Source organism: Bubalus kerabau, chromosome 4 (genome assembly GCF_029407905.1).
Source record: "Bubalus kerabau isolate K-KA32 ecotype Philippines breed swamp buffalo chromosome 4, PCC_UOA_SB_1v2, whole genome shotgun sequence".
NCBI classification, from domain to species: Eukaryota; Metazoa; Chordata; class Mammalia; order Artiodactyla; family Bovidae; genus Bubalus; species Bubalus kerabau.
The window spans coordinates 53,293,979-53,319,410 of record NC_073627.1 but is presented as its reverse complement, the minus strand read 5'-3'; the positions used below and the strand labels follow the sequence as shown (position 1 = coordinate 53,319,410).

Genomic DNA, 25,432 nt, shown 5'->3' with positions numbered 1-25,432 from the left:
GGATTTGCGGTGCTGGAAAGAATTGCGGTGCTGGAAAGGCAGAAGCAGAGACGGAAAGGTGTAACTGTCTGGTTTCCATTTAGCGTTCTGGCCAACTGAACAGTGCGGCAACCTGAACATTTTACATAACGCTGTCATTTGAATGCCACAGTAATCCGATGATGATGACACGGCAGCGCGAAGAGGCTTAATGATTTAGCTCAAGGGATTCAGCCGGTATGCTCTGGAAATGAGACTGGAAACAGCCGTCCAGGGTGAAGTAGCACGAACGGAGGCGGAGGAAGGGGCGGGGCCGCGCATGCGCGCCGCTGCGTCACCGCCACCGCCTCCGTGTGTCCTCTCGCAGCGAGCCTTCCTCTCAGTCCAGTACGGTGGCCGACCGGAGCCAGACGCTGGGGATGAATGAAGGTGCTGCGTGCGGGTGGAAACAGTCTCCTCAGCTTTCCCGTCCCTGCAGTCCAGGCTCTGCCTTTGCGCGGTGTCCCCATCCAGCCCCCGTCGCACCGCCGGCCTGACTGATCCCGACGTCTGGGGGATTTGGTGCCCAGGTCGACTCAGGGCAGAGCTGTAGGGCTGGGGAAGCCGGGTTCTCGCGTAGGCCCAACCTCGGACCGCGCTCTGGATTTCTACCGCGCCCCGCCGGTAGGGCGCGGAATCCGGGTGGGGTCCCGGGAGGCCGGAGGGTAGACCTGAAGGTATGAGGCTCCCGCTTCTAAGGCCTCGGAGCGTTTCGGGGTCCGTGTCCGCCACCGGCCCGACCTTTCTCCAGCGGAGGGACTGGTTGGTTCACGTTACGCCCGGGGGCGAGACCTATGAGCGCTCAGGTGTCCTCGCCTCTGCTGTCTCAGCCCGCCCCTCTGTTAAAAGGCCAGCTCCTCTCGCTGAAAAGCAGAACGTTTCTGCCCACGGCTCTTGTTACGCATGATCCTGCTAGTCTATGGGTCTCTGAGGGCATGGCTTTGGCTACCAGTTTTTTTGTTTCTGATTACTCTTGAGAGGTGCTCAAGTGGGATTCAGCTTTCTCCTTTCTGCTAGGAGCTAATTGGACCTCCGCAGCTGTTTTCTTTTCGCTCTTTTCTTTTTTTTAACCTAGTAACAGGGGATATAGGATAAAGTTCTGGTCTCCAGAGCTTTGAAACTGGCATAGCTTCTGGCTGGTGAGGCAGTTTACCAGTGCTTCTTCCAACCCGTGGAGGGTGGGAAAGAGAACCTAACAGTTCTTTACATGTTCTGGGTAGGCATGCGAGATTAAAGAGGTATTGAAGATGAGCATTCTTAGTTATGCTGTTCTTTTACTTTGGATTGTGGCCCTCAGATGACTGCTATCGTGGAGAAGGTGTTGCACTGGGATTTAGTAGAGGAGGGTTCAACTTTAGATTTTGCCGCCGACTAGTAATACTCCTCTGGGCCTATTACTTAATCTCTCTGGCTTTCCTATTTTTTCTCCGCAAAATGAGAGTATTAGAACAGAAGATCCCTGAGGCTGGAAGACGTTAGTATACTGTTTTCTTTCTCATTTTCCAGATGGCAGTAGAAACATAGGGAGTCAGTAATTGTGCCAGGAATAGTGCCAACATATAAGGTAAACCACATTTTTCAGAGTTTTTAAAAAGAGGGGCATTCGTATATGTGCAGTTATACCCCTACTTTCTTTGCTTTTTTTAAAAAAATTTATTTTTAACTGAAGGATTTATAAGTATTGCATTTACTGTAAGACTTTACAATATTGCATTGGTTTCCACCAAACATCATCGTTTTTTTTCTTTTTTTAACCACTAGGATCAACAGTGACAATGACCGAGTGTACAAGCCTTCAGTTTGTCAGTCCTTTTGCTTTTGAGGCAATGCAGAAGGTGGATGTTGTTCGTTTGGCATCTTTAAGTGATCCAGAATTGAGACTTCTCCTGCCCTGCTTGGTGCGGATGGCACTTTGTGCCCCTGCTGACCAGAGCCAAAGCTGGGCTCAGGATAAAAAACTCATCCTTCGTCTTCTCTCTGGAGTGGAAGCTGTCAATTCTATTGTTGCACTGCTGTCTGTGGACTTTCATGCTTTAGAACAGGATGCCAGCAAAGAGCAACAGCTTAGGTAATGAATATTGTATAATATGTGGATTGGTATTTACTTGGATATGCTAAAAATAAAAAAAGGAAATCAAATTTTTTTGGAGCTTTTTAGGACTTCTTATTGCAGTGCATTCTTCCAAAAAAGAGAAGATTGGGACTCTAAACTTTGGAGAGCATTTTTTAAAAGTTATTTTTAATTTATAATTAAAATTCTAGGATCATTTGAATTCTGTATTGTGAAATGTGCTGAGAACCTTGGTTGTATATACATTTGTATTCAGGCCTTCCCTGGTGGCTCAGACAGTAGAGTCTGCCTGCCAATGGAGGAGATGCCATTTCAACCCTTGGGTCGAGAAAGTCCCCTGGAGACAGGTGGCAACCCACTCCAGTATTCTTGCCTGGGAAATCCCATGGACAGAGGAGCCTGGTGGGCCACAGTCCATAACGCTGCAAAAACAGCCTGAGCTGACTTATATATGTATGCAGGCTCAAATGATTAGGCCAGTTGCTCTCAGTGGGAAGTGGATAGAGTAAGTTTCCCAAGAGCAAAAGGATTTATTGGAGTCTCCTGGGAGGCTTGGTAAGCTTACATCGAGTTCCCCAAATCTGAGGCGTGCTTTGTCCTTCCTTGCCCAGTGTGGATCCAGTTGTGAGCCACTGTTATTAATGGAAGTGGGTGTTAACCTGTCAGTTGTCATTGGAGTCTTTACACAGGTTGTAAATCTCTGAAATAGACAATATAGTATTCAGAAGTAATACATTCATGAAATATATCAAAAGAATTCATACATTCTTTTGTAGATTATTTCTATAAAAGATAGTTTTTATGCTTTTATTTCTGTGCCAGTGTTCTCATAATTGTTTTACACGTGTGTACTTTATTAGGCATAAACTTGGAGGAGGCAGTGGAGAGAGCATCCTAGTATCACAGCTTCAGCATGGACTGACTTTAGAGTTTGAACACAGTGATTCCCCTCGTCGATTGCGTCTTGTGCTTAGTGAACTGTTGGCGATTATGAACAAGGTGCATTTATTTTAATCACAGCTCAAAATGTGCATGATTTGATGTTTACACATAAAAGATAGAAACAGGCTGTACTTCCCTGGTGGTCCAGTGGTTAAGAATATGCCTTCCAGTGCAGGGGAAGTTTGATTCCAGGTCAGGGAACTAAGATCCCAAATGGCAGGGGCAACTAAGCCCCTGTACTGCAACTGCGACCTGATGCAGCGAAAAAAAAAGAAAAGAAAAGGTAGAAACAGGCAGGAAGGCAGGCAGCTTGCATCCTCTTCGACACATATCCTATTTGTTAATCAAGTGTCTTCCTTTCAAAGGCTTTAACGGATATTAAGTGCCTCCTTTTGAAGGCTGTTTTATAATTGCTGTTCTCTCTCATTTATGTCTGCTCTGCATTCTGCATCGTAAGGTGTTTTTTTTTTTTTTTTCCTGTATGGAGTCCATACGATGACTTCTTAATAGATACATAGCTCAAGACTTGTAAATCACCAAAGTTGATAATATCTCTATGATTTCCCACAGTAAATATGTGAAGTATGTACGTGATTCTTCAAAATATGTGTGACTCCTTTAGATACTGAGTGAATTACATACATCATACGTAACAGTGAGTGGGGAATATTGAGGCTGAATTGGATGTGGGATATTTGACTAGCCTCACTCACTAGATGACTGAATTGTTTCTGTGTACTAATGAAGGTTATTCAGCCTCTTGTCTCAGCAAAAAGATAAGTTGCTTTATTTATTTTTATTGAAGATTTTCAGTGTTTTATTTCAGGTGTACATAGATTAGGTCATGGACTTTGGGTGATGATGGTTAACTGAAAATCTGAATTTTAAATTTGTGAATGTCAGGAGTTATCATACAAATTGGATCTTGATATTAAGACGTCTTATATGAGATGGGGCTCAGAATTTGAGAAACAGATGTTTTTTACTTTGAGAATCTCAAGGTCAGTTACTTTATAATAAATAAAGTTTAATTTTATAAACTGTGGACCAATAAAACCTAAATTCTGTTTCCAAAGAAAATACTGATAAGGGAGAGATATTTTTAGTTCTAGTTTTTAAGATATGTTATAAATCTTAATTTTTTTTCCTATTACAGAGTTATTTGCCTCAACTCTCTTCCTCTGTACTCATACTCTTTAATTTTTTCTTTTTCTTATTTTTTTGCTGTGCCATGTGGCTTGTATGATTTTAGTTCCCCGAATAGGGGTTGAACCTGGGCCCTTGATAGTGAAAGCATGAAATCCTTACCACCGGACTTCCAGGGAATTCCTGATAATCTTTAATTTTAACTACTATTTTCCTATATCTTTTTCTTAATGGCTGTAATGAAATAAGTGACCTAGGTAGCATTCCTAGTTCATATCTTTGGCTTGTCTTTAACTCCAGATGTCTCCAAATATTTATATAGAAATAAATTAGTAAGATTTACATTGCATGTCTGGAATAGTAATGTGACTGACTAATTGTGGTTAATTTGGTACAAATTCATCCAGTCCTGCATATTCTTCTACAGTATATTAATGGCTATTAAGAGACATGGTCTGTAAGCTCAACAAACAATTGCAAGCATAGTAAGGGATCCAATTCATTACCTGAAATTAACAGAGCTCATCATTTTTCTTTCTTTCTTTTTAAGGTATCTGAGTCCAGTGGAGAATTTTTTTTTAAATCATCTGAGCTATTTGAGAGTCCAGTCTACTTGGAGGAAGCCGCAGATGTACTTTGTATTTTACAAGCAGGTACTGTAATGAATGCTCAGACATATTTCAGATGCTGTTAAATGTTCCTGTTAAACGATAACTGTGTAACTTCTTAACCTGGAATATTGTGTTATTTGAAAGTTCACCTAATTAAGAATATACCTTAAAAGTTTAGGTCAAAAGAACTAATGGTAGTGCAATGATTAAATAAATTATATTATTTCCATAGTAGAGTATACTCTGCTGCCATTAAAATGGTGTATATTTGAAGAACTTTAATCATTTTGGAAAATGTTCGCAATATATGTTAAATGAAAAAAGCAGGTGGCAAAATGGTAAGTAGAATAAAATCTTAGTTTTGTTAAAAGTACAGTGATACTCATAGGGGAATTAAAATCAGATCTTGCAAATTACTAACTTTGAGTGATGGGATTAGAGCTGATTTTATTTTTATTCTTTGTGCTTTTTGTATTTTCTGGGTTCTTTATAACTAGTGTGCATGATCAGAATGAAAAGCTAGAAGACACAGAAATGCAGAGAAACTTTTCATGAAAGTAACTTTTTTGACTAACACCGTCCACCACAGCGGCAGTGTTCTGTGCTCCGTACAGTAGCCACTAGCCACGTGTAGTTTTGGAGTACTTGAAATGTGGCAAGTGTGACTGAGGGGCGGAACTACTTTTAGCTTAATTTAAATAATCACATGTGGCTAGTGGCTGCCCTACTGGACAAGTCAGCTCGAGACTGTGAAAAGAAAGTACCTTAATTTATTTGCTTTTAAATATCATTGGTGAAATGTCAAAGATGTTTGATGTATAATACAATGAAATATCACTCCTTAGTAATAACACTGATTTTGTTTTCTTATAGAGCTCCCTTCCCTGCTTCCTATAGTTGATGTAGCTGAAGCCTTGCTCCATGTTAGAAATGGTGCCTGGTTCTTGTGTCTGTTGGTGGCCAATGTTCCTGATAGTTTTAATGAAGGTAAATGCAATTTTAAAGTGGAATATTGGGGACTTCCCTGGTGGTCCAGTGGTTAAGACTCCATGCTTCCAGTGGAGAGGGTGTGGGTTTGATCCCTGGTCAGGGAACCACAATCTCACTTGCTGTGCAGCGTGGCCAAAAACAAAAGAAAATAAAAACAATAGCAATAACAAAAAGGGATATTGAAGAGACTTGCTTGGGCATGTGTAGGACCTATTTTTTGAGCTAAGAAGAAACATTTATTAGGTTTTATCTGAGATTTTATTTTTTGAAAACTTATTAGTGAATGCTGTAGAAATGGGCTTTCCAGGTGGCTCAGTGGTAAAGAATCTGCCTGCCAGTGCAGGAGATGCAGGTTTGATCCCTGGGTTGGGAAGATCCCCTGGCGAATGAAATGGCAACCCACTCCAGTATTCTTGCCTGGAAAATCCCATGGACAGAGGAGCCTGGCAGTACACAGGGTTGCAAAGAGTCGGGCACAACTTAGTCACTAAACAATAAACAATTGTAGAAATACTGAATTTAGAGAATTCAAAATTGTTTGGAAATTACAGATGTAAATACAATGAGTATGCAGCATTTTTTTTTTTTTTTTGCATTCGTCACAAGTGCTATAATAGGGAAGTAAAAAACATTAAAGACATAGAAGCTATAATTTCTGTGTTCATTGAACAAAGGGGAGAGGATATTTAACTGTGAAATAGCCAGAGGGCAACATGAGATATATGGATCAGAAATACCAGCAATCAGACTTCCGTATTTTAGCCTTATTGCTGTCAGCTTGCAGAAAAGTATAGGGTAGAAATTGCAAAAAATCAACTAAAATTTTCACCTGTATTTCAAACTGCTAGTAGCTGAAGATTGTGGTTTGGGTCTGAGTGATATAAAAATTACATTTATTGAGCAAGATGTTTTGCGAATTGAGAGTCAAGGAGAAAAAAGCGCTAGATCTGGGGTTCATAATCTCTGGCTTTGTGACTCACTCTTTGTGCAATCTCCATCAAGGTACTTAACTTCTTACTTGTAAAATGGAAGTATTAATATTATTTTCTTTTTGTTTCTAAGAGATTTACTGACTATTCCATGAAGGTTTAGGTTGACATTTTCTGTTAGCTCTTTAAAGATGTTATTATTCTCTTGGCTGTGGTCATTTTTATCTCTGTTCCTCTGTATATTTCTTTTTTCTCTCTAGCTACTTTTATTTATTCATTTTTTTATCCTTTCTGGCTGCTTTTAAGATTATTTCTTCATCACTGGTTTTCAGAGATTGGATTATGATATATCGTGTTATGATTTAGTGTTTCTCCTGCTTGGGTTTCACCGATTTTCTAGGTTTATAGTTTTCATCAAATTTGGAAAAATTTCTTCAAATATATGTTTGTCTTTCATTCTTTTTCTCTTTCTGAGACTCTGATTACAAGTATGTAGAACTACTTGATGTTCCATGGATCACTTCATTTTTTGAGTCTCTTCTCACTCTGCTGGATTTCAACCAGTTTCTATTGCTATGCTTTCAAGTTTCCTGATCCTTTTCTTCTGTAATATCTAATCTGTGTAAATGAATGATTGTCAAGGCTGAAAACATTGATTCTGACATCTTACTTAAAAAGCTTAAAGTAACAGAGGCTACTAAATGTTCAGTTTGTAGGGGCCTGATCAAAAACGGAGAACGACAAGATGAAGAGAGTCTTGGAGGAAGGCGGAGGACGGATGCTTTACGCTTCTTATGTAAAATGAATCCTTCTCAGGCCCTGAAGGTCCGAGGCATGGTGGTAAGAGATCTTACTATTTTTATGAGACCAAAGCCTTTATATTAGGATCAGGAACTCTTTTTTTTCTTTCAGGACCTTTTTTTGAATCTTGCAGAGATTTGGAATTATATACTGGATATATTATTTTCTCTAGATTTTTGTGCTTTGTGCTATGTCTTCCCCTAAACTTTAGATGCTTCAGATTCTGGATAATCCTGGCCCTTCTCCTTATGATACTGAGTTCAATTTGTTTTCTTTGCTTTGTTAGGTGGAAGAATGTCACTTGCCAGGTCTCGGAGTGGCTTTGACATTGGATCATACTAAAAATGAAGCTAGTGAAGATGGAGTGAGTGACTTGGTTTGTTTTGTTAGTGGTTTGCTTCTTGGAACAAATGCGAAAGTCCGGACCTGGTTTGGAACTTTTATCCGAAATGGACAGCAGGTGAGGGAGAAATATGTGTTTAGGCCAAGGATCAAGCTATGTTAGTAGTTAGTAAAGGAGGAAGAAACACTTTTAGAATGATGTCATTAGGCCAGTGGCTCTCAGACTTCTTAAGTCTCAGGACTTCCTGAGATTTTACAATAAATCATTGAGGACACAAAGCGCTTTTGTGTTGGCCGTTATCTGTTGATATTTACCATACTAGAAAGGAAAACTGAAATTTTTGAAATATTTATTTAATTTACTTTAAAATAATCCTAATCTTATTAAATGTGACATTTTTTTAATAGAAAATTAATTTTTTTGCAAAAGAAAAATTTACCGAGAAGAGTGATATCATTGTACTTTGTTGCAAATCTCTTTAACGTCTGGCTTAATAGAAGCCTTCAGAAAAGCTGCACTATATACTTGTGGGAAAATGAGTAAAAAAGGTCTATAATGTTGAGATATTCTGACTTTTTGGACCCCCTGGAAGTATTGGTCATCTCCAGGTTTCTGGGTCAGACACACGAGAACTATATTAAATCATCACCATAAGTTGTTATTGTAGTCTATGGTTCATATATATACACACACATATGTAAATTATTGTGGTAAAATATATATAACATAAAACTTACCATTTGAATCCTTGTCTGAGTGCACAGTTCAGTGGCACTAATTACATTTACTGTATTCTGCAGCCATCACCACTGTTCATTTTCAGAACTCTTTCATCATCTGATAGAAACTCTCTACCAATTAAGCAATAACTTCCCATTCCCCCTTCCTCCCAGTGTTGGGTAATCTCTCTTCTACTTTCTGTGTCTATGAATTTGCCCATTCTAGGTACCTCGTGAACGTGGAATCATACAATATTTCTCATTTTGCGTTTGGCTTCTTTTTACTTGGCACAATGTGTTCAGGGTTCATGCATGTTATGGCAAGTGTCAGAATTTCCTTCCTTTCTAAGCCTAATATTTTATTGTGTGTATCGACTACATGTATCCCTTTATTGATGAATATATATTTTACAAGAGTTTTTAACTTGCAAAATATTGTACTTTTTGGAAAACATCTCATGATAACTGTGAATAGAGTTCTGTCCCTACATAGGAACTAATGCAGAAAGGTTTCTAACTTGTTGAGGTCTGTGAACTTCACAGTAGCAGATATATTGCTTAGATCCTTCTACAGTCTGTTTTTTTATGCCATTAATTCACTATACTTTTCTTTATCCAAGTTCTTCTTTATTTATAATCCATTTGAAAACTAATTTTAAATTTTGCCAGAGGTTGACATTTTTTGTGTACCTTGTATATTTCAGGCACTGTGCTAAGCTGTTGGTATAAGCCTCTTGTTTATAATTGTTCTTTGTGTCTAACATTGTTATTAAAACAAATTTTACCATATTTTACTCTGAAACTCTAAAAATAACAACTTTTCCCTAGCCCTTTGTGGTTTAGAAATGCTTTCATATTTATCATCTTTGTTAGTTCATTCATCTAACAGATATTGAGTGCTTGCTGTATGCCAGGCATAAGTCAGGCCCTCCTGAGTATGAGATGACTAGATGTTGTCCCTGCCTGAAGAGCTGTGGGGGTGACAGGCTTGTAAACTCCTAATTCCAGCAGTCCTGGGAATTAAATATTATTAATAAAATATCAGTTTCCTTCTCATTTAAGGAAATTGGGGCTGAGAGAGGTTAACTTATGTATCTAAACGTACATAGTTAATAGCAGGGCTGTTGTTTAAATACAAGCCCTTCTGTCGATTTAAATCCAAGCCCCAAATCTGAGCACTTTGTACTTAAGACTCCACTAGTCTTTATGTGTTTGGAAGCATCATTTACATGATATTTTACATTTCAAATCATCATTTATTTAGTGTTTTCTGTACAACCTGTCCAAATTAGGGTGAATAGTATTAGTGTTAGTTGATCAGTTGTGTCTGACTTTTTGTAACCCCATGGACTGTAGCCTGCCAGGCCTCTGTTCAAGGGTTTCCCAGGCAAGAATACTGGAGTGGGTAGCCATTCCCTTCTCCACAGTATCTTCCCGACCCAAGGATTGAATCTGGGTCTCCTGCATTGCAGGAAGATTCTTTATTGTCTGAACCACGAGGGAAGCCAAGGGTGAGTAGAGTATTTGTCAAATGAACCAGTGAGTTTGCTCAATGGATTAAAATGATATTCTGCAGTTATGACAGCCTCCTTAAATGGATCAGGGCTTCCCTGATAGCTCAATTGGTAAAGAACCCATCTGCAATGCAAGAGACACTGGTTCAATTCATGGGTTGGGAATATCCACTGGAGAAGGGATAGGCTACCCACTCCAGGATTCTTGGGCTTCCCTTGTGGCTCAGCTGGTAAAGAATCCGCCTGCAGTGCGGGAGACCTGGGTTCGGTCCCTGGTTGGGAATATCCCCTGGAGAAGGGAAAAGCTACCCAGTCCAATATTCTGGGCTGGAGAATTCCATGGGCTGTATAGTCTATGGGGTCGCAAAGAATCGGACATGACTGAGCGACTTTCACTTTCAAATGGATCATTTACAGGTGTCTAACTGGAGAGTTTTGTTTGAACTTCCTTTTGACTTAGTAAGTTCTCCTTGCTTTCTTCCTTTTGTGGTCCATATTTCCTACAGAGAAAAAGAGAGACCAGTAGTTCTGTCCTTTGGCAAATGAGAAGGCAGCTTCTTCTGGAGTTGATGGGCATTCTTCCCACAGTAAGAAGTACCCGCATTGTGGAAGAAGCTGATGTGGAGCTGGAGCCCAATGTGTCTGTGTATTCGGGGCTGAAAGAAGAGCATGTTGTGAAAGCCAGTGCACTCTTACGTCTGTACTGTGCTTTGATGGGGATCGCTGGACTCAAGTATTCAATAATTTGATCTTTTACCTTTTTGTCATTTTACTTTCTTGTTTCTAATCCCAAGAAAGTGAGCCATAGGCCCTTTATTCAGAGGATTTGGGTTTTCTGTTGGGCTCAGGTAGTAAGTTGACCTATGTCAAGAAGAAAGTCCCAAGGCAGAACTTTCCTAGTTGGGATGTGTGCATCTATTTTAGTCTGATCGTAAATAGAATTATATAAATATGGGAGGAGCCAGAGCAGTTTAAGAAACCTATGACTTACCCGCAGCTTGACATGACTGTGTGAATGATTGAGAGGGATCTTTTATGTAACCCATACAACTAGCCAAAGTAAATCTGCCCTGTTTCCTTTTACAACTGAGATCATAGATTGTTCAAAGTTGATCTGTAATTACTAAGCACAAGATTTCTTAGACACAGTACTATATCTTTTTGATTAATGTCCTCAACTGTTATACATATAGTCCTCACTTTTCATGACCCCAATACATATGAGTTTCAGTTAACATACTTTAATCAAATAACACTGCTCCCTCAACAAGTAATGTATCAGTTGCTGTGAGTCACTTACCAAATTCTTATTTATTATCATTAACCAAAGTACAAAGTTTACTGAAAACTTTCAAGCCACATGTCACTATGTGGAGGCACATTGTGATTAGTGACCAATCATAGGATTTCTTTTAAAATCTTTTGGCAACTGGTCCATATACAACTATCACTCAGTTCATGAACAGACAGCAAAGTTGGGTAGTAGTGCTGCCTCCTCGTCTCTCAGTGAATAAACCCATGTGATATTTTGCAAAATTGAATAATTGAAAGAGGTAATTGGCCAATAAAAATGAAAGTGTAGCAAAGAAAGAGAAAGGGGTTAACAGCAGAAGTGACATTTGAACCAAACATAAATAGAAGAAATAGTTGACTGAGAATGTTGACATTTGAGAGACCCTAGGTATGATAGCCAGATGAATTTCGTGAAGGTGAACTTGAGGGAAGTCACTGGGACCAAAAGGATGAAGACCTCCAGAAGACTGATGGTGGCAAAAATCTTTGCATTATAGGAACTCAGATATTTCATGTCTGAGAGTACACAGGATGAAATGTTGACAGCTGATCCAAACTTCGAAGGGAAGGGTATGATAAGTCATCAAGGCCTAGAGAAGATGCTCAGTCTATAAGTTATACAACGAGAAAATGGCAAGGGCTGTTTAAACTGCTCTTGATAAATCTTATAAAGACAACACTTGAATTCCTGATGTTTCTAATATATTCAATTATAGAATGCTATATAAATATTAGTTTAACTGTTTTAAAAAGTTTCCTTAGGCATTACAACCAACAGAATTTGTAATGTCTTGACAGAAATTTTAAAGGTAATGGAACGGTTGTAATTTTCCCCACTGATCACTAAGATCATGATGCAGTTTCAGCTTGCATGGTTATTTTTGTGGTCGCACACTACCATGCAAAGTGAGGACTACCTGTATTTGTGTCTGAGGAAGAGCACTGGTTGCAAACTCAACAGCTTTGCTTTTGACATCTTAAGATATTAAAGATTTTGTAAATAGTGAGGTATCATTCCAAAGATTAGGATTTGTATCTGAAAGGTTGAACTGTTGAGAAGTCCCCTCTTCTTCCTTCTCTCCACTGAAAAAACTAAAACCTAATAGTGTATTCCTTTTTTAGACCAACTGAGGAAGAAGCTGAGCAACTACTGCAGTTGATGACAAGCCGTCCTCCTGCAACACCGGCTGGGGTTCGCTTCGTTTCACTCTCCTTTTGCATGCTGCTGGCCTTTTCTACACTTGTCAGGTACCCAACTGTATACTTATTCTATTTTCCCAAGGTCTGCTTTTGTTTATTTATTAAAACAATATATAGAATTAATTAACTTACTGCAAAAGTGATCTATGTATGGACATTGGTATTATCATTTAATAGAAGGGTGTCAATAGCATCTCCTGTATGCCAGTTCTTTTGTTTGTCTTTGTCAAAGTTTCATATACATATATTTAAGGTATTCAAAGGAGCTCTTCAAGGTTTGAGACAAATGGTAGTCCTGATTCCCTTTTGCCCTGTTTTTCACTTCCCTAGGGGCAGCTTCTTTCAGTTCTTGTAGGTGATTCTTCTGGTTCTGACTCCCACATCTTTATTACTATGTTTGTGTTTGCTACATCTTGATTGCTTTGTTTTAGGAGTATTTGTTGACGTCCCACTATGAGAATGAGAAATCAGTTCTCCTTCTCTCTGTCCTCAACCTTCTCTGTATCCTTTGTATCTCTCCATTCTCCCTGTACATAAGTTGTTATTATTTTGCTTTGATCAGTACTTTATTGTTTAAGTTGCACTCTTGGAAGCTCAGCCAAGCGGTAGATGATTACTTTTCTTTAGCAAAACTTGTTTTTCCATTAAGAATTGTCCTGTTTGCTTTTGTTCTTTGTTTTTCATTTGCTTGGTGTTTTATGTACTTAGATTAATGCAGTTTCAAACTCTCTGCCAATCTAACCCTCCTCTCAAGATGTTCGGGCTCATTAGTTACTCTTTTGGTTTCATTTTCTTGAGGCAGTCCGTCCTGAAGCTTTTTGACCCCCTTGCATCTGAACTGGTTGCCTCTGCACCAGATACACAGCTCTCATCCTGGAATTGTGTTTCACTATTATTCTGGGGACTTGCTTTAACTCTTCTTTGTTGGGTCTCTTATTTCCTGCATCTTATGTCTCCATCTTTTTTCATTTGCTTCCTCATTTTGCTTCTTTAGAGTTGGGTATGTAGGAGGAAAATTATTTAGATTAATTAGATTATTTAGATTATTAAATTATTTAGGCTATTTCTGAAAATGTCTTTATTCTACTTTAACACTTGGTTGATAGTTTGATGGGGTATAGAGTTCTAAGTTGGAAACAATTTCCTTTGAGAATTTTGAAAGTCTTGCTGTATTGTCTTCTAACTTCCAGTGTTACCATTGAGGAATCTGGTAACATTCTGATTCCTGGTCCTTTTTTGTGGCTTGTTTTTTTAAAATATGGGAACATTAAGGATTAACTTTTTGTTTCTAGGGTTTTGGAATTTTTTGGTGATGTGCTTTTGTATGGGTCTGTTTTTGTCCTTTCTCCTAGGTATTTAGTTAACCTTTTCAACCTGGGAACTCACATTGCTCAGTTCTAGGAAATTTCTGTGAACGGATTTGTCTTTCACATTGGTTTCTCTGAAACCTCCTCTTGTTCTGATATTGGGCTTCCTGTAGTGATCATCTTATTTGCTTATTCTTTTTTACTTTCCTTATCTTTGTTTTGTTCTGCTTTTTAAAAAACAGCATTATTGAGACACAGTTTCAGTTCAGTTCAGTCGCTCAGTCGTGTCCAACTCTTTGCAACCCCGTAAGCGCCAGGCCTCCCTGTCCAATACCAACTCCTGGAGCCCACCCAAACTCATGTCCATTGAGTCGGTGATGCCATCCAACCATCTCATCCTCTGTCATCTCCTTCTCCTGCCTTCCTCTGTCATCTCCTTCTCCTGCCTTCAGTCTTTCCCAGCATCAGGGGTCTTTTCAAATGAGTCAGCTCTTCGCATCAGGTGGCCAAAGTATTGGAGTTTCAGCTTCAACATCAAACCTTCCAATGAGCACTCAGGACTGATCTCCTTTAGGAGACAGTTTGCTACTGCTGCTAAGTCACTTCAGTCGTGTCCGACTCTGTGCGACCCCATAGATGGAAGCCCACCAGGCTCCCCCGTCCCTGGGATTCTCCAGGCAAGAACACTGGAGTGGGTTGCCATTTCCTTCTCCAATGCGTGAAAGTGAAAAGTGAAAGGGAAGTCGCTCAGTCGTGTCCGACTCTCAGCGACCCCATGGACTGCAACCTACCAGGCTCCTCTGTCCATGGGATTTTCCAGGCAAGAGTACTGGAGTACATACCATAAAATTCACCCAGTTTAAAGTGTACAATTTAATAGTTTTTAGTATATTTACAAGGTTGTACAGCCATTACCACAGTCTAATTTTAGAACATTTCAATCACTTCGCAAAGATACTACTCATATTACCTTTTAGGATTTTTTTCTCAATTTTCTATTTAATTTTTAACTTCTAAGAGCTCATTTTTATTCTTCTTATTTCTTCTTTATAGTGTCTATGCTTCATGGTGGCATGGTCTCTGATATTACCCATAATGATCGGAGGGGTCTTATTTGTACTGTTTCTTTTCTCTAAGTTTCTTTTTTTCTGCCTTTTTCTATTTTTTGGTGTCTATTTTTCTCAGAGGTTTAGTAATGCTTAATTGTTCATATTTAAGATTAGGAGACTAAAAAGCAAATTAGAATTTCTGAATGCATAGATGAGAAGCTCTTGGGCTTTTCAGAGTCTTGGAGAAGACTGTTTTTTTGCCTGAGAGCTAAGGCCTGAGAAGAAATCCATAAGCGAAGTTAAAAAGTGAGGGTTAAGGGCTGGGAGATCTCAGCCTGCATTATAGCTGTTCACTTAATTCTTCTACTTTCCAAAAGGCGCTGCAGAAAGCTCTGGTTGTCCATCAGTTCAGAGACACCCTCTTTTCCCTTTTCCAGAGAATCAATCTTGTTTCTTCTCTGCTGGGGGACGGCAGAGTGGAGGGTTGATCTGGAGGTCCACTGCTTATCCAGACTGGCTATATTTGGTCTCTGTCTTCATTCTTACTCCCAAAACTGTTTGGAGGTGCGAGTTCCTGAGCCCTTTGGGGATTCTGTGGTGTAAGTGGTAGGTTGGTTTTCCTTCCTGCCAGTTTAGTATTCTGCTTTCTTGGTCTGCTAAGTCAGTTACTACTCCTCCTCCTTATTGGCTCCAGCTTTCCAATATTTTGTGGTATTGTCCTTCATTATCATCCTGAGCATTTATGTGTTTTAAGAAAATCCCTTTAATGTAATTTGAGTGGTGTGTTTTAGGAATGTGTGAAACTAAGTACATGAAATGAAGTGTTTTCTCTTTACCTGAAGTAATTTCTTGTTTTAAAAAGTTTATTTTTGGGACTTCCCTGGTGGTCCAGTGGCTAAGACTCTGTGCTCCCAATGCAGGGGGCCCAGGTTTGATCCCTGGTCAGGGAACTAGATCCCACATGCCACAACTAAGATCCTCTGTGGCCAAATAAATAAACAACATTTTTTTAAAAAGTTTATTTTACTGAAGTATAGTCAGTTTACTGTGTTGTGTTAGTTGCTGGTATACAGCAGAGTGATTCAGTTATACACTTATATATTACCTAAAGTTATATACTTTATATATAAAGTTAGACACTTTATATACTTTATATATAAAGTTATATACACTTATATAATACCTAAGTTATACACTTTATATATAAAGTTATACACTTATACATTACCTAAAATATAAATATTTACTTTATATTTTGTAGGTAGGAGAGCTAAAGTACAAGAAGATTATTTAAATGTCTTGTTCAAGGTCACTCTAACAGTAATTGGCAGACATGAGATTCCCACTCAGGTCTGGCAGACTCTAAAGGCTGTAATCTTTCTACTACATAACATTGTCTTGTATAAGTGGAGTAATATATGTATGGTTGAGCATGACCTTTTTAATTTTCTTAGTGTTGGGTATCAGGCTTTGTGGTTGGTTTTTATTTTTCCTGTTTATACTGCAGTGAAGTAGAAGAGGATCAATGGAAATTACTATTACAGATCAAAATTGACGTGTACATTTCAACCTAAACCTAGGAATTTGCTTGAAACAAGTCAGTGTTCATGTATTTCTGTAACCGTTCTTCATATATGGTTAGCCCCTGGCTGTCTCTTTTTCTTTTTCGAATAATGATCACTTATTTCCCTCTAATATTGAGTTCTGCTCAAAATGCCTCTACAAACTAAATTTCATTTCCCAGGTAAAAGTTGGTCTGGCTTCTGTCCTCGTACTCAGTTTGTGAGTTTTTAATGATTAAGTTTCAACACTATGGATTTTTTCTATAGGAAATAAGTATTGGCTGTTAGTATATACGTTCTTCTAACATTTTAATCCCAAGGAACCTTTGTTTTTCTACAGAATGTGAGGAAGTTTATCCTCTCCAACCTGCAAAAGTAGTAACTGAGACTTTAAGAGGGTTTGGCTGTCCATTAATAATGGAGAAAATTTATGTTTCTCTGTTCTTCTCTAGAACTACTACATATCTCAATGATAATTAATGGCCAATTCAATAAGCAATTAATTTGAGGAAAAAATAATTTCCACCAAAGATAATTCCAGAATGCTTTTTTATTCTTATGCTAGTATATCTGATTTAGACCAGTGACTTCTGATATATTTTCTATATTAACAGTACTCCTGAACAGGAGCAGCTGATGGTAGTGTGGCTAAGCTGGATGATCAAAGAAGAGGCTTACTTTGAAAGGTAAGATGATTTCATTTGTATCAGATAGCTGAGTGAGTTTTCTTATCCTTCCTTTGGAAATTCACATTTTCTTTTCTGTTTCAACAGTACTTCAGGCGTCTCTGCTTCTTTTGGAGAGATGTTATTATTGGTCGCTATGTACTTTCATAGCAACCAGCTCAGTGCTATCATTGACTTGGTCTGTTCCACTTTGGGAATGAAGGTAATTTCCTCTTATCTTCTTTCTAAAGAAGATGTTTCTAAGCTGGACATTTTCTTGTAATGTTAAGCAAATAGGTTGTTTTTATTTTGAAGTAATTTTAGTTTTCAATAGTGTGAAACTTTATCAGGAGCTCTCTAAAAAAATACATTATGTAAACATTATTTACAAGAATAATAGATGTTCTATGTAGAAAACATAGTAAAGAAGGGAAAGATATAATTCCATGTTCAGAGATATCAAGTACTATTAATAGTCTGGTATCTGTTCTTTCTTTAAATTGATATATATATATATATATATATATATATATATATATATAGTGGTTTTAATGAACTTACCAATATATAATGAGCACTTCCTCATATCAATAAATATTCTAATACAACATAATTTTCAGTGGCTGCATTGTAGTTATTGTGTGGGCTGATTGTGACATTTTTAATGATTCCTTTATTTGCCATGTAGATTTTTCTAATTTCTGAATAATGCTTAGATGAATATCCTATGTATGTAAATATACACACAGGCATCCATACATGTATATTTTCAAACACCTTTTGGATTCCTTCCTTAAGATAAAGTTATAGAAAGCAGTACTAAGTAAGGGCTTCCCTGGTGGCTCAGACAGTAAAGCCTCTGCCTGCAATGCGGGAGACCTGGGTTCAATCCCTAGGTTGGGAAGATCCTCTGGAGAAGGAAATGGCAACCCACTCCAGTACTCTCGCCTGGAAAATTCCATGGACTGAGGAGCCTGGTAGGCTACAGTCCATGGGGTTACAAACAGTCAGAGACGACTGTATATATATATATATATATATATATATATATACACATTGATGTCCCAGTTTTTCTATAGGGATTTTTATTGATTTATTTTTCCTTTTACTGATTCAGAAGTGCTCTTTATATATAAATGATATGCTGTTATGCGTTGTATATCATATTTCATTGATTCAAGACATGTATTTTACCATATATTGAAACTTGGATTCATTTTATAGTTGATGCATAATGTTAGTGTGATAGTGTTTGCCCTTCTTTATTTACTTGAAAAGCTACTATTAAATCAGTGGTGCATATTATAATCCTTATTGTCTTAAAGATGGAGAAGTATAATATGTTGCAGAGGATTTTTCCTAGTCTTTTCTGCCATGTGAAAATTATTTTCTATGTGTGTAATATATTAAGTATTTCTTTTGTGGTTCTTATTTTGTTATTATGCTTAGAAGTGCCTTTCTTTCCTCAGGTTAATAGAAATGGTCACCTATATTTTCTTCTAGTGTTTTTGTGGCCTTATGTTTTACATTTAAATCTTTAATACATGTGGAGTTAATATGGGGTATGATGTCATATGCAAATCTTTATTTGTATTATCTAGAAAGAGAGCTAGCCTCCACCTCCATTTATTAAATAATCCACTTCTTCCCACTGACTTAAAATGCAATAATAATATGTTTACTGAGTACTTAAAAATTTTTTTTATTTATTTGGCTGTACATATCTTATGGTATGCGGGATCTAGTTTCCTAATGAGAGATTGAACCTGGGCCCCTTGCATTGGGAGCTCAGAGTCTAGCCACTGGATCATAAGGGAAGTCCCACTAAGTACTTTCATATTTGGTTCCTGAGGAAAAATACATTTTAGTGTTAGGTTTGAGAAGCTACTTCTGAAACAGAGTATTTGAATGTTAATTTTATATATTAAGTCAAATTGTGCTTCATATATTTTATTTTCACCTGCTGTTGAAATCTTTTGGTTGCTTTGTTTATTTTATTTTATTTTATTTTTTGTAGAAAAGAGCCTTTCTTTTCTTGTTTTTTATTGGAATATAATCGCTTTACAGTGTTGTGTTTTGGTTGTTTTAGATTGTAATTAAGCCAAGCTCCTTGAGCAGGATGAAGACTGTCTTCACACAGGAAATTTTTACTGAGCAGGTACTTGTTTTAACTATTATCTTAGGTACTTCTTTAACTATATTTTATAACATTCCTTGTGAGAAAACTTGTGTATGTTTCAGTTTAAGAGAATAACATAGTCTTTATATTCCTTTTTAGTTTCCAATGATGATTTATTTAATCTTTGAAACTTCTGTAAAGAAAAATCCTATTTCAAATTTGTTTTCAAAGCTATTTACTACATAGAAAAGCATGTGCTAAGTAAATTTGCTTATTTTGGAGACTTTGAGTAGATACCTAAGAATGTAGTCTTAGATGCTGTTGACGGGGGTCTCACATGGGGTCAAAGTGTTAGGGGCTCAGTCATATCCAACTCTGCCAACCCATGCGCTGCAGCCTATCAGGCTTCTCTGTCCATGGAATTCTCCAGGCAAGAATACTAGAATGAGTAGCCATTCTCTTCTCCAGAGCAATCTTCCTGATCCAGGGATCAAATCTGATCTCCTTCATTGAAGGCAGATTCTTTACCGTCTGAGCTACCAGGGAAGTTCACTGACAATTGGGATTGTTAGGAGAAAAATAACAGAGATCTGTTTAAACCTTTTAGCTGTAAGGTGCCATGTCTAACTAGGTTATAGGCTAGAGTCTAAATTCCTTATTCTTGTATTGACTTGTTCTTATTTGGTCTCAGCACTTTTGTCCATGGGTAATACTAATAATATTTTATTTTTTCAATGATGGAAACTATTCTTTTTTTTCCTTTTTTTAAAAAAAAATTAAACTATAGATGATCTACAATATTATGTTAGTTTCAGATATACAACAAAGTGATTTGGTTATACATATATATGTGTATATATATATTTGTATTCTTACTTATTTATTTTTTAATTGAAGGATAATTACAGAATTGTGTTGGTTTCTGCCAAACATCAACATGAATCAGCCATATGTATACATATGTCCCCTCTCTCTTTTAAGATTCTTTTCTATTATAGTTTATTATAATATATTAAATGTAGTTCTCTGTGCTATATGGTAAATCCTTGTTGTTTATCTGTTTTATATATTATAGTCATTGAGCCCAGATTTTATGATTCCAAATTTTGCATATTTTTTAACTTTACTCTAACCCCTGGCAATGTATCTGTGTTTAGAAGTAAATTTTTAAAAAGTAGAGAACTTTACAAATTCCCATATGTGTGATGCCACCTCATCACTCAAAATAATTAAGTCATGTCATGATTGGTTTTTGTCACTCCCGCCAAAGGACCACATTAGTATTGACAGTCCACCTGGCTACTTCTCTCTCTTTCATAATAATTTTGTATCTGATTCTGTCATATGTATTGCTATTATTTTTCCCTTTTAGGTTGTCACAGCTCATGCAGTTCGAGTCCCTGTCACCAGCAACCTGAGTGCCAATATTACTGGATTTTTGCCTATTCATTGCATTTACCAGCTTCTGAGGAGTCGTTCCTTCACCAAACACAAAGTATCAATAAAAGTATGATCTTACATTTATTCTTCAAGCTAAAATCTGAGTTAATGCTTTTTTCCCAGTTCTCTTTGAGTTTGCAGACCTTTACTGTGGATTTTGTATGTGAAATGTTTTTAGTTACTCATCACTTACATAGTTATGGTAATTAGGCTCTTAATTTCAGATTTTTAAAACAGTATAGCTGTTCAGTTATAATGTACAATAGTACTAATTCCTTTTAAATTCTTGATGATATTTAGCAATTTCATTAAACTTTAGTAAGAAATTGCCATTCTTTATACTTGGTTTTGTTTACCAAACTTAGAAGGTTGCTGGTTAGCCATGACCAGTATTTGTAATCCATTTGTCACAAGGACTTCTAATATTAACCTTGCACATATTTTGATATGTTTTCAATTTATTATATAGTTGGCTATAGCAAACAGGTCCTCTAAAGAAAAAGCTTAACCCATAGGAGGTTAAAACAGAAAAAAATTTGTTTGAACCCTTTCTAAGAGGCTATTTTATTTATAAAGAACCCTGAACAACATATGCATTGCTATATCACATTTGATTGTCCTTGTTTTTATGATGTAGTGAAGTTATTTTCCATCTTGATTGTATCTTCTGCTTTTTATATTTTTTGCAAGTGAAGTAGAGAAGAATTAAGGGTCCAAATGCACCCCCAGTGTTTCTTCTTGGCCTGTATTTGTGCAGATAGTTAATCTCTCATATGTGGTTGTCAAAGCCACCTTCTTAATCTGTCTGAGGCTTGTTGTGAGAAACTATTCCTTTCCCTAAATGCCTTTCTGCTGTGGGGTCTTTTACAGCAGCATATATGGTGCTCTAAATATAGATATAAAAGGGACTTGATGGTGTTTTTCCCACTACTTAAAAACCAATAGATTAAAAACCTGAAGTCCAAACTCTAAACTCAAGCTGTCATTTTTAGGTTTATCTTCCATGGAACAATATTCTCAATTTTAGGAAAGAAAAATTGTTTCCATTTTTAAATCAAAGGCAATTATGAAACTGGATGATATTATTTAGCAACTGCTAAAAGTTAATAGTTTTACTTTTTCATAAATTATGTAAAATTATATGTGCTTGTAAAATTTTGCTTGCTTTTTCTTATTGCCATAATTTAGTACTTGTCACCTTCTTTTCTAGGACTGGATTTATAGACAGCTCTGTGAAACCTCCATTCCACTCCATCCTCAGTTACTTCCTCTGATTGACGTGTACATAAATTCTATACTTACTCCTGCATCTAAATCTAATCCAGAAGCCACAAATCAGCCAGTCACAGAACAGGAGATACTCAATATTTTCGAAGGAGTCACTGGGGTAAAATAGTGTTGTTGTTTTTTTTAACATTTATTAGTTCATTTTTCTTTTATTCTTCACACTTACTCCACATTTTTCCCCAGATTATTAGAGGAGAACCACTTCTAGGTGGTTCTGAATTTAAAATGGTGTTCAGTTCTTTAGATCACTTATGAATATTAAAAAATGGTATTCCATGTAGTTTGTTGATTAGGCACTTTTTTGAAGAATTCTTTTAAAAATCTCCATTTTAAAGTTTAAGGAATGTCTTGGAGGTTGTATGTTTAACACAGGATTATGTGACATTTCAACACATTAAACTAGCTTCCTAAAAATAAATAAATAAATAAATAAACTAGCTTCCTGAGAATTTAAGATATACCTAGATTATTTTTGGAAAATTTGGAGTAAATCTTTTTTCTCCAAATATACTTAAATGTACACTATCTTTTTTTTAGGAATTATTTTCTTCATGGTAATTTCAGATAATACTTGAGATTCCTGTAAATGTAAACTTTTTTCAGAAGCAGCCCTGTCTTAAAAACTGTGAGGTCGCTCAGTCGTGTCCAACTCTTTGTGACTCCATGGACTATAGCCTACAAGGCTCCTCCATTCATGGGATTTTTCAGGCAAGAGTGATGGAGTGGGTTTCCATTTCCTTCTCCAGGGGATCTTCCCGACCCAAGAATTGAAACCAGGTCTCCCGCATTGTAGGCAGACACTTTACAGTCTGAGCCACCAGGAAAGTTTAAAGACTGTTAAGCATTTTGATTTTATCTCTCAAGCCATCTCAAATTTAACTTAAACTTCACATTGTCAATTTGAGTTTAATGTGAAGACAGCAATAATTTCTCCCAGTTTCTTTAAGCTTGGGAGTAGCAACACCGAATAATCAATTTTGAGTGCTTTTACTATCAAAAAGTACTCATTGGAGCTTCTCTGGTGGTCCAGTGGTTTAGACTCTGTGCTGCCAATGCAGGGGGCAGGGGTTCTCCTGGTTGGAGAACTAAGATCCCACATACTGCCTCTTGTGGCCAAAGGGGAAAAAAAGCACTCATGAAATTTAACAGTATTGTTTATAATATTACCTCCAGGGTGACAACATCCGCCTTAATCAGCGTTTCAGTATCACAGCACAGCTCTTGGTGCTTTATTATATTCTGTCTTACGAAGAAGCTCTCCTAGCAAATGCCAAGACTTTAGGTAAGTTGTGTAGAGGCTAGTGTTTCTAGTGATAGTTCATCATATTTGCTTATATTTTGTTACTTTCCAGGCTGCTATTGGAGAAGATAAGGTCAGATATTCCAACAAGCTCCAGCATCTTTCTGCAGTCTTTGCAATGTTAGCTTTTCATACTCTGGTGTATAAGTTCATGTATGTGTGGGCATATAATCACTCCTGACGGCTCAGTGCTCCTTTTAGCAGGTTGAATTAATGATTAACTGAATTGTCTGTATTTTAACAATTTTAGTGACCTTATTGACGAAAGGTAAATTAAGACATAAACCTGTTGATACTGAAATAGAAGGTTTTTTGCTTGATTTCAACCTTTTTCCTATTTTTCCTTCCATTAATATGAAGAGTAACAGTCTAATCAAAGCAGTAGGAAAAAAAACCAACAGAAGGGTTTCCTTTGCCATTAACGTTATCATTGAATTTAGGTACTTTGTATAATATCAGAAGGTCACATTTAGTATAGGTAATATTAGTATAAAGTAGTATGTTTTCCTCTGTGTGAAAAAGAAAATTCACCTGTATTTTGGCTTGCTGAATGTAAGACTGAAGGCAGACAGAGAAGGGGGCTGTAGAGGATGAGATGGTTAGATAGCATCACCGTCCCAATGGACGTGAATTTGAGCAAACTCCAGGAGGTAGTAGAGAACAGGGGAGCCTGGTGTTCTGCAGTCCATGGAGTTTCGAAGAGTCAGACATGATTTAGTGACTGAACAGCAACAACAGCAAATTTATGTAGTTCCATATTCAAAGCAAAAAATGTCATTAAAAAGTAATAGGCATGGTATAGATGATCTTATTTGCAAAACAGAAACAGAGACATAGACGTCGAGAACAAACATATGGACACCAAGGGGGTAAAGGAGGGTGTTGGGAAGAACTGCGAGATTGGGATTGACATATTCACACTACTGATACTGTGTATAAAACAGATGACTAGTGAGAACCTGCTGTACAGCACAGGGAACTCTACTCGGTGCTCTGTGGTGACCTAAACGGGAAAGAAATCCAGAAAAGAGGAGATACATGTATACGAATAGTTCATTCACTTTGAACAGTAGAAACTAACACGACATTGTAAGGCAACTATACTCCAAGAAAAATTAAATTAAAAAAATGTCGCAGGCATTGAGTATTATAATGCAGGGAGAATTCTTTTAAGGGATTGTATTTTGTCATGGCTGAGTGATTTTACTTTTCGAAAGCTATAAATTAAAGTTACTTTTCAGTGTGTGGCAGAGGAATTTCTTTCATTTATATGGATATTGTGTTTTAAATACACTGTGAATTTCTCAGCAGCTTTCTTTTCCTGACTACAGTTGTTAGGGATATACAGATGATATCCCACAACTATAATTATAGTCTGTCATTTGAGGGACAAGATGGGCTAATAATAAGCATTAAGTAATAGTCTCCCACTTTTATCTGTTAAGGGATATGACAATTATGATTTAATAGGTACTAGAGGATTGAGTTACAAGGAGGTATTCTGGGGAGAACTCAGACCATGAATACTGTAGTAGGGGACCAAGATGCAAGTTTTTATTTAAATTAATGTCTAGCAAAAAAAATAATATCAGAAAGTACAGAGACTAGTATAGTCCACTTTCATGTATACACCATGCAGAATTAACAAATCACTCAGAATTTTTAAGACTGGAAGAATCTTTAAAGATAATGACATGCTCAGTTCAACCCTGTGTTCAGGTGAAGCTGCTGTTCCTTATGCAATAGTCTGATGGATCTTAATTGGAAAGTTAAGAATTTCAGGTTTGGTGTACACTTTAGCCTGGATTGAGTCTTCGAAAAGGAACTGGGAGATTGTAGAAAAGTTATTAGGTTTTTCTTGGTCTTCCCTGGTGGCTCTGCAGTAAAGAATCTGTCTGAAATGTAGGAGACTACCTGCAATGCAGGAGAGGTAGGTTTGATCCCTGGGTCAGAAAATTCCCTGGAGAAGGAAATGGCAACCCACTCCAGTATTCTTGCTTGAGAAATCCCATGGACAGAGGAGCCTGGCGGGCTATAGTCCATGGCATTGCAAGAGTTGGACACGGCTTAACCACTGAACAACAAAATGATTAGGTTTTTCCAAGATTATAGGCAAAAGATGGTGG

General features: G+C 37.3%; 1 protein-coding gene and 1 non-coding gene across 14 annotated transcripts in view; both read left to right on the top strand.

The window, feature by feature from the left end:
* Nucleotides 1–260: 260 nt before the first annotated feature.
* Nucleotides 261–25,432, top strand: part of INTS2 (integrator complex subunit 2) — a 56,526-nt gene continuing 31,354 nt past the window's right edge. The window contains exons 1-17 of one of the 13 annotated variants that reach the window (XM_055577424.1): nt 349–408; nt 1,525–1,582; nt 1,780–2,086; nt 2,950–3,088; nt 4,728–4,830; nt 5,662–5,775; nt 7,417–7,547; nt 7,795–7,968; nt 10,591–10,817; nt 12,500–12,625; nt 17,110–17,181; nt 17,269–17,383; nt 19,250–19,318; nt 20,652–20,786; nt 21,930–22,106; nt 22,610–22,714; nt 23,180–23,288. In XM_055577424.1, coding sequence (XP_055433399.1) covers nt 1,794–2,086; nt 2,950–3,088; nt 4,728–4,830; nt 5,662–5,775; nt 7,417–7,547; nt 7,795–7,968; nt 10,591–10,817; nt 12,500–12,625; nt 17,110–17,181; nt 17,269–17,383; nt 19,250–19,318; nt 20,652–20,786; nt 21,930–22,106; nt 22,610–22,714; nt 23,180–23,288 — 2,089 coding nt within the window. In that variant the 5' untranslated portion in view covers nt 349–408; nt 1,525–1,582; nt 1,780–1,793. The other 12 variants (XM_055577422.1, XM_055577423.1, XM_055577425.1 and 9 more) reach the window with 12 other exon arrangements.
* TRNAG-CCC (transfer RNA glycine (anticodon CCC)) lies at nt 15,811–15,883 on the top strand. The gene has a single exon. It is a non-coding gene; the product is annotated as a tRNA-Gly (tRNA).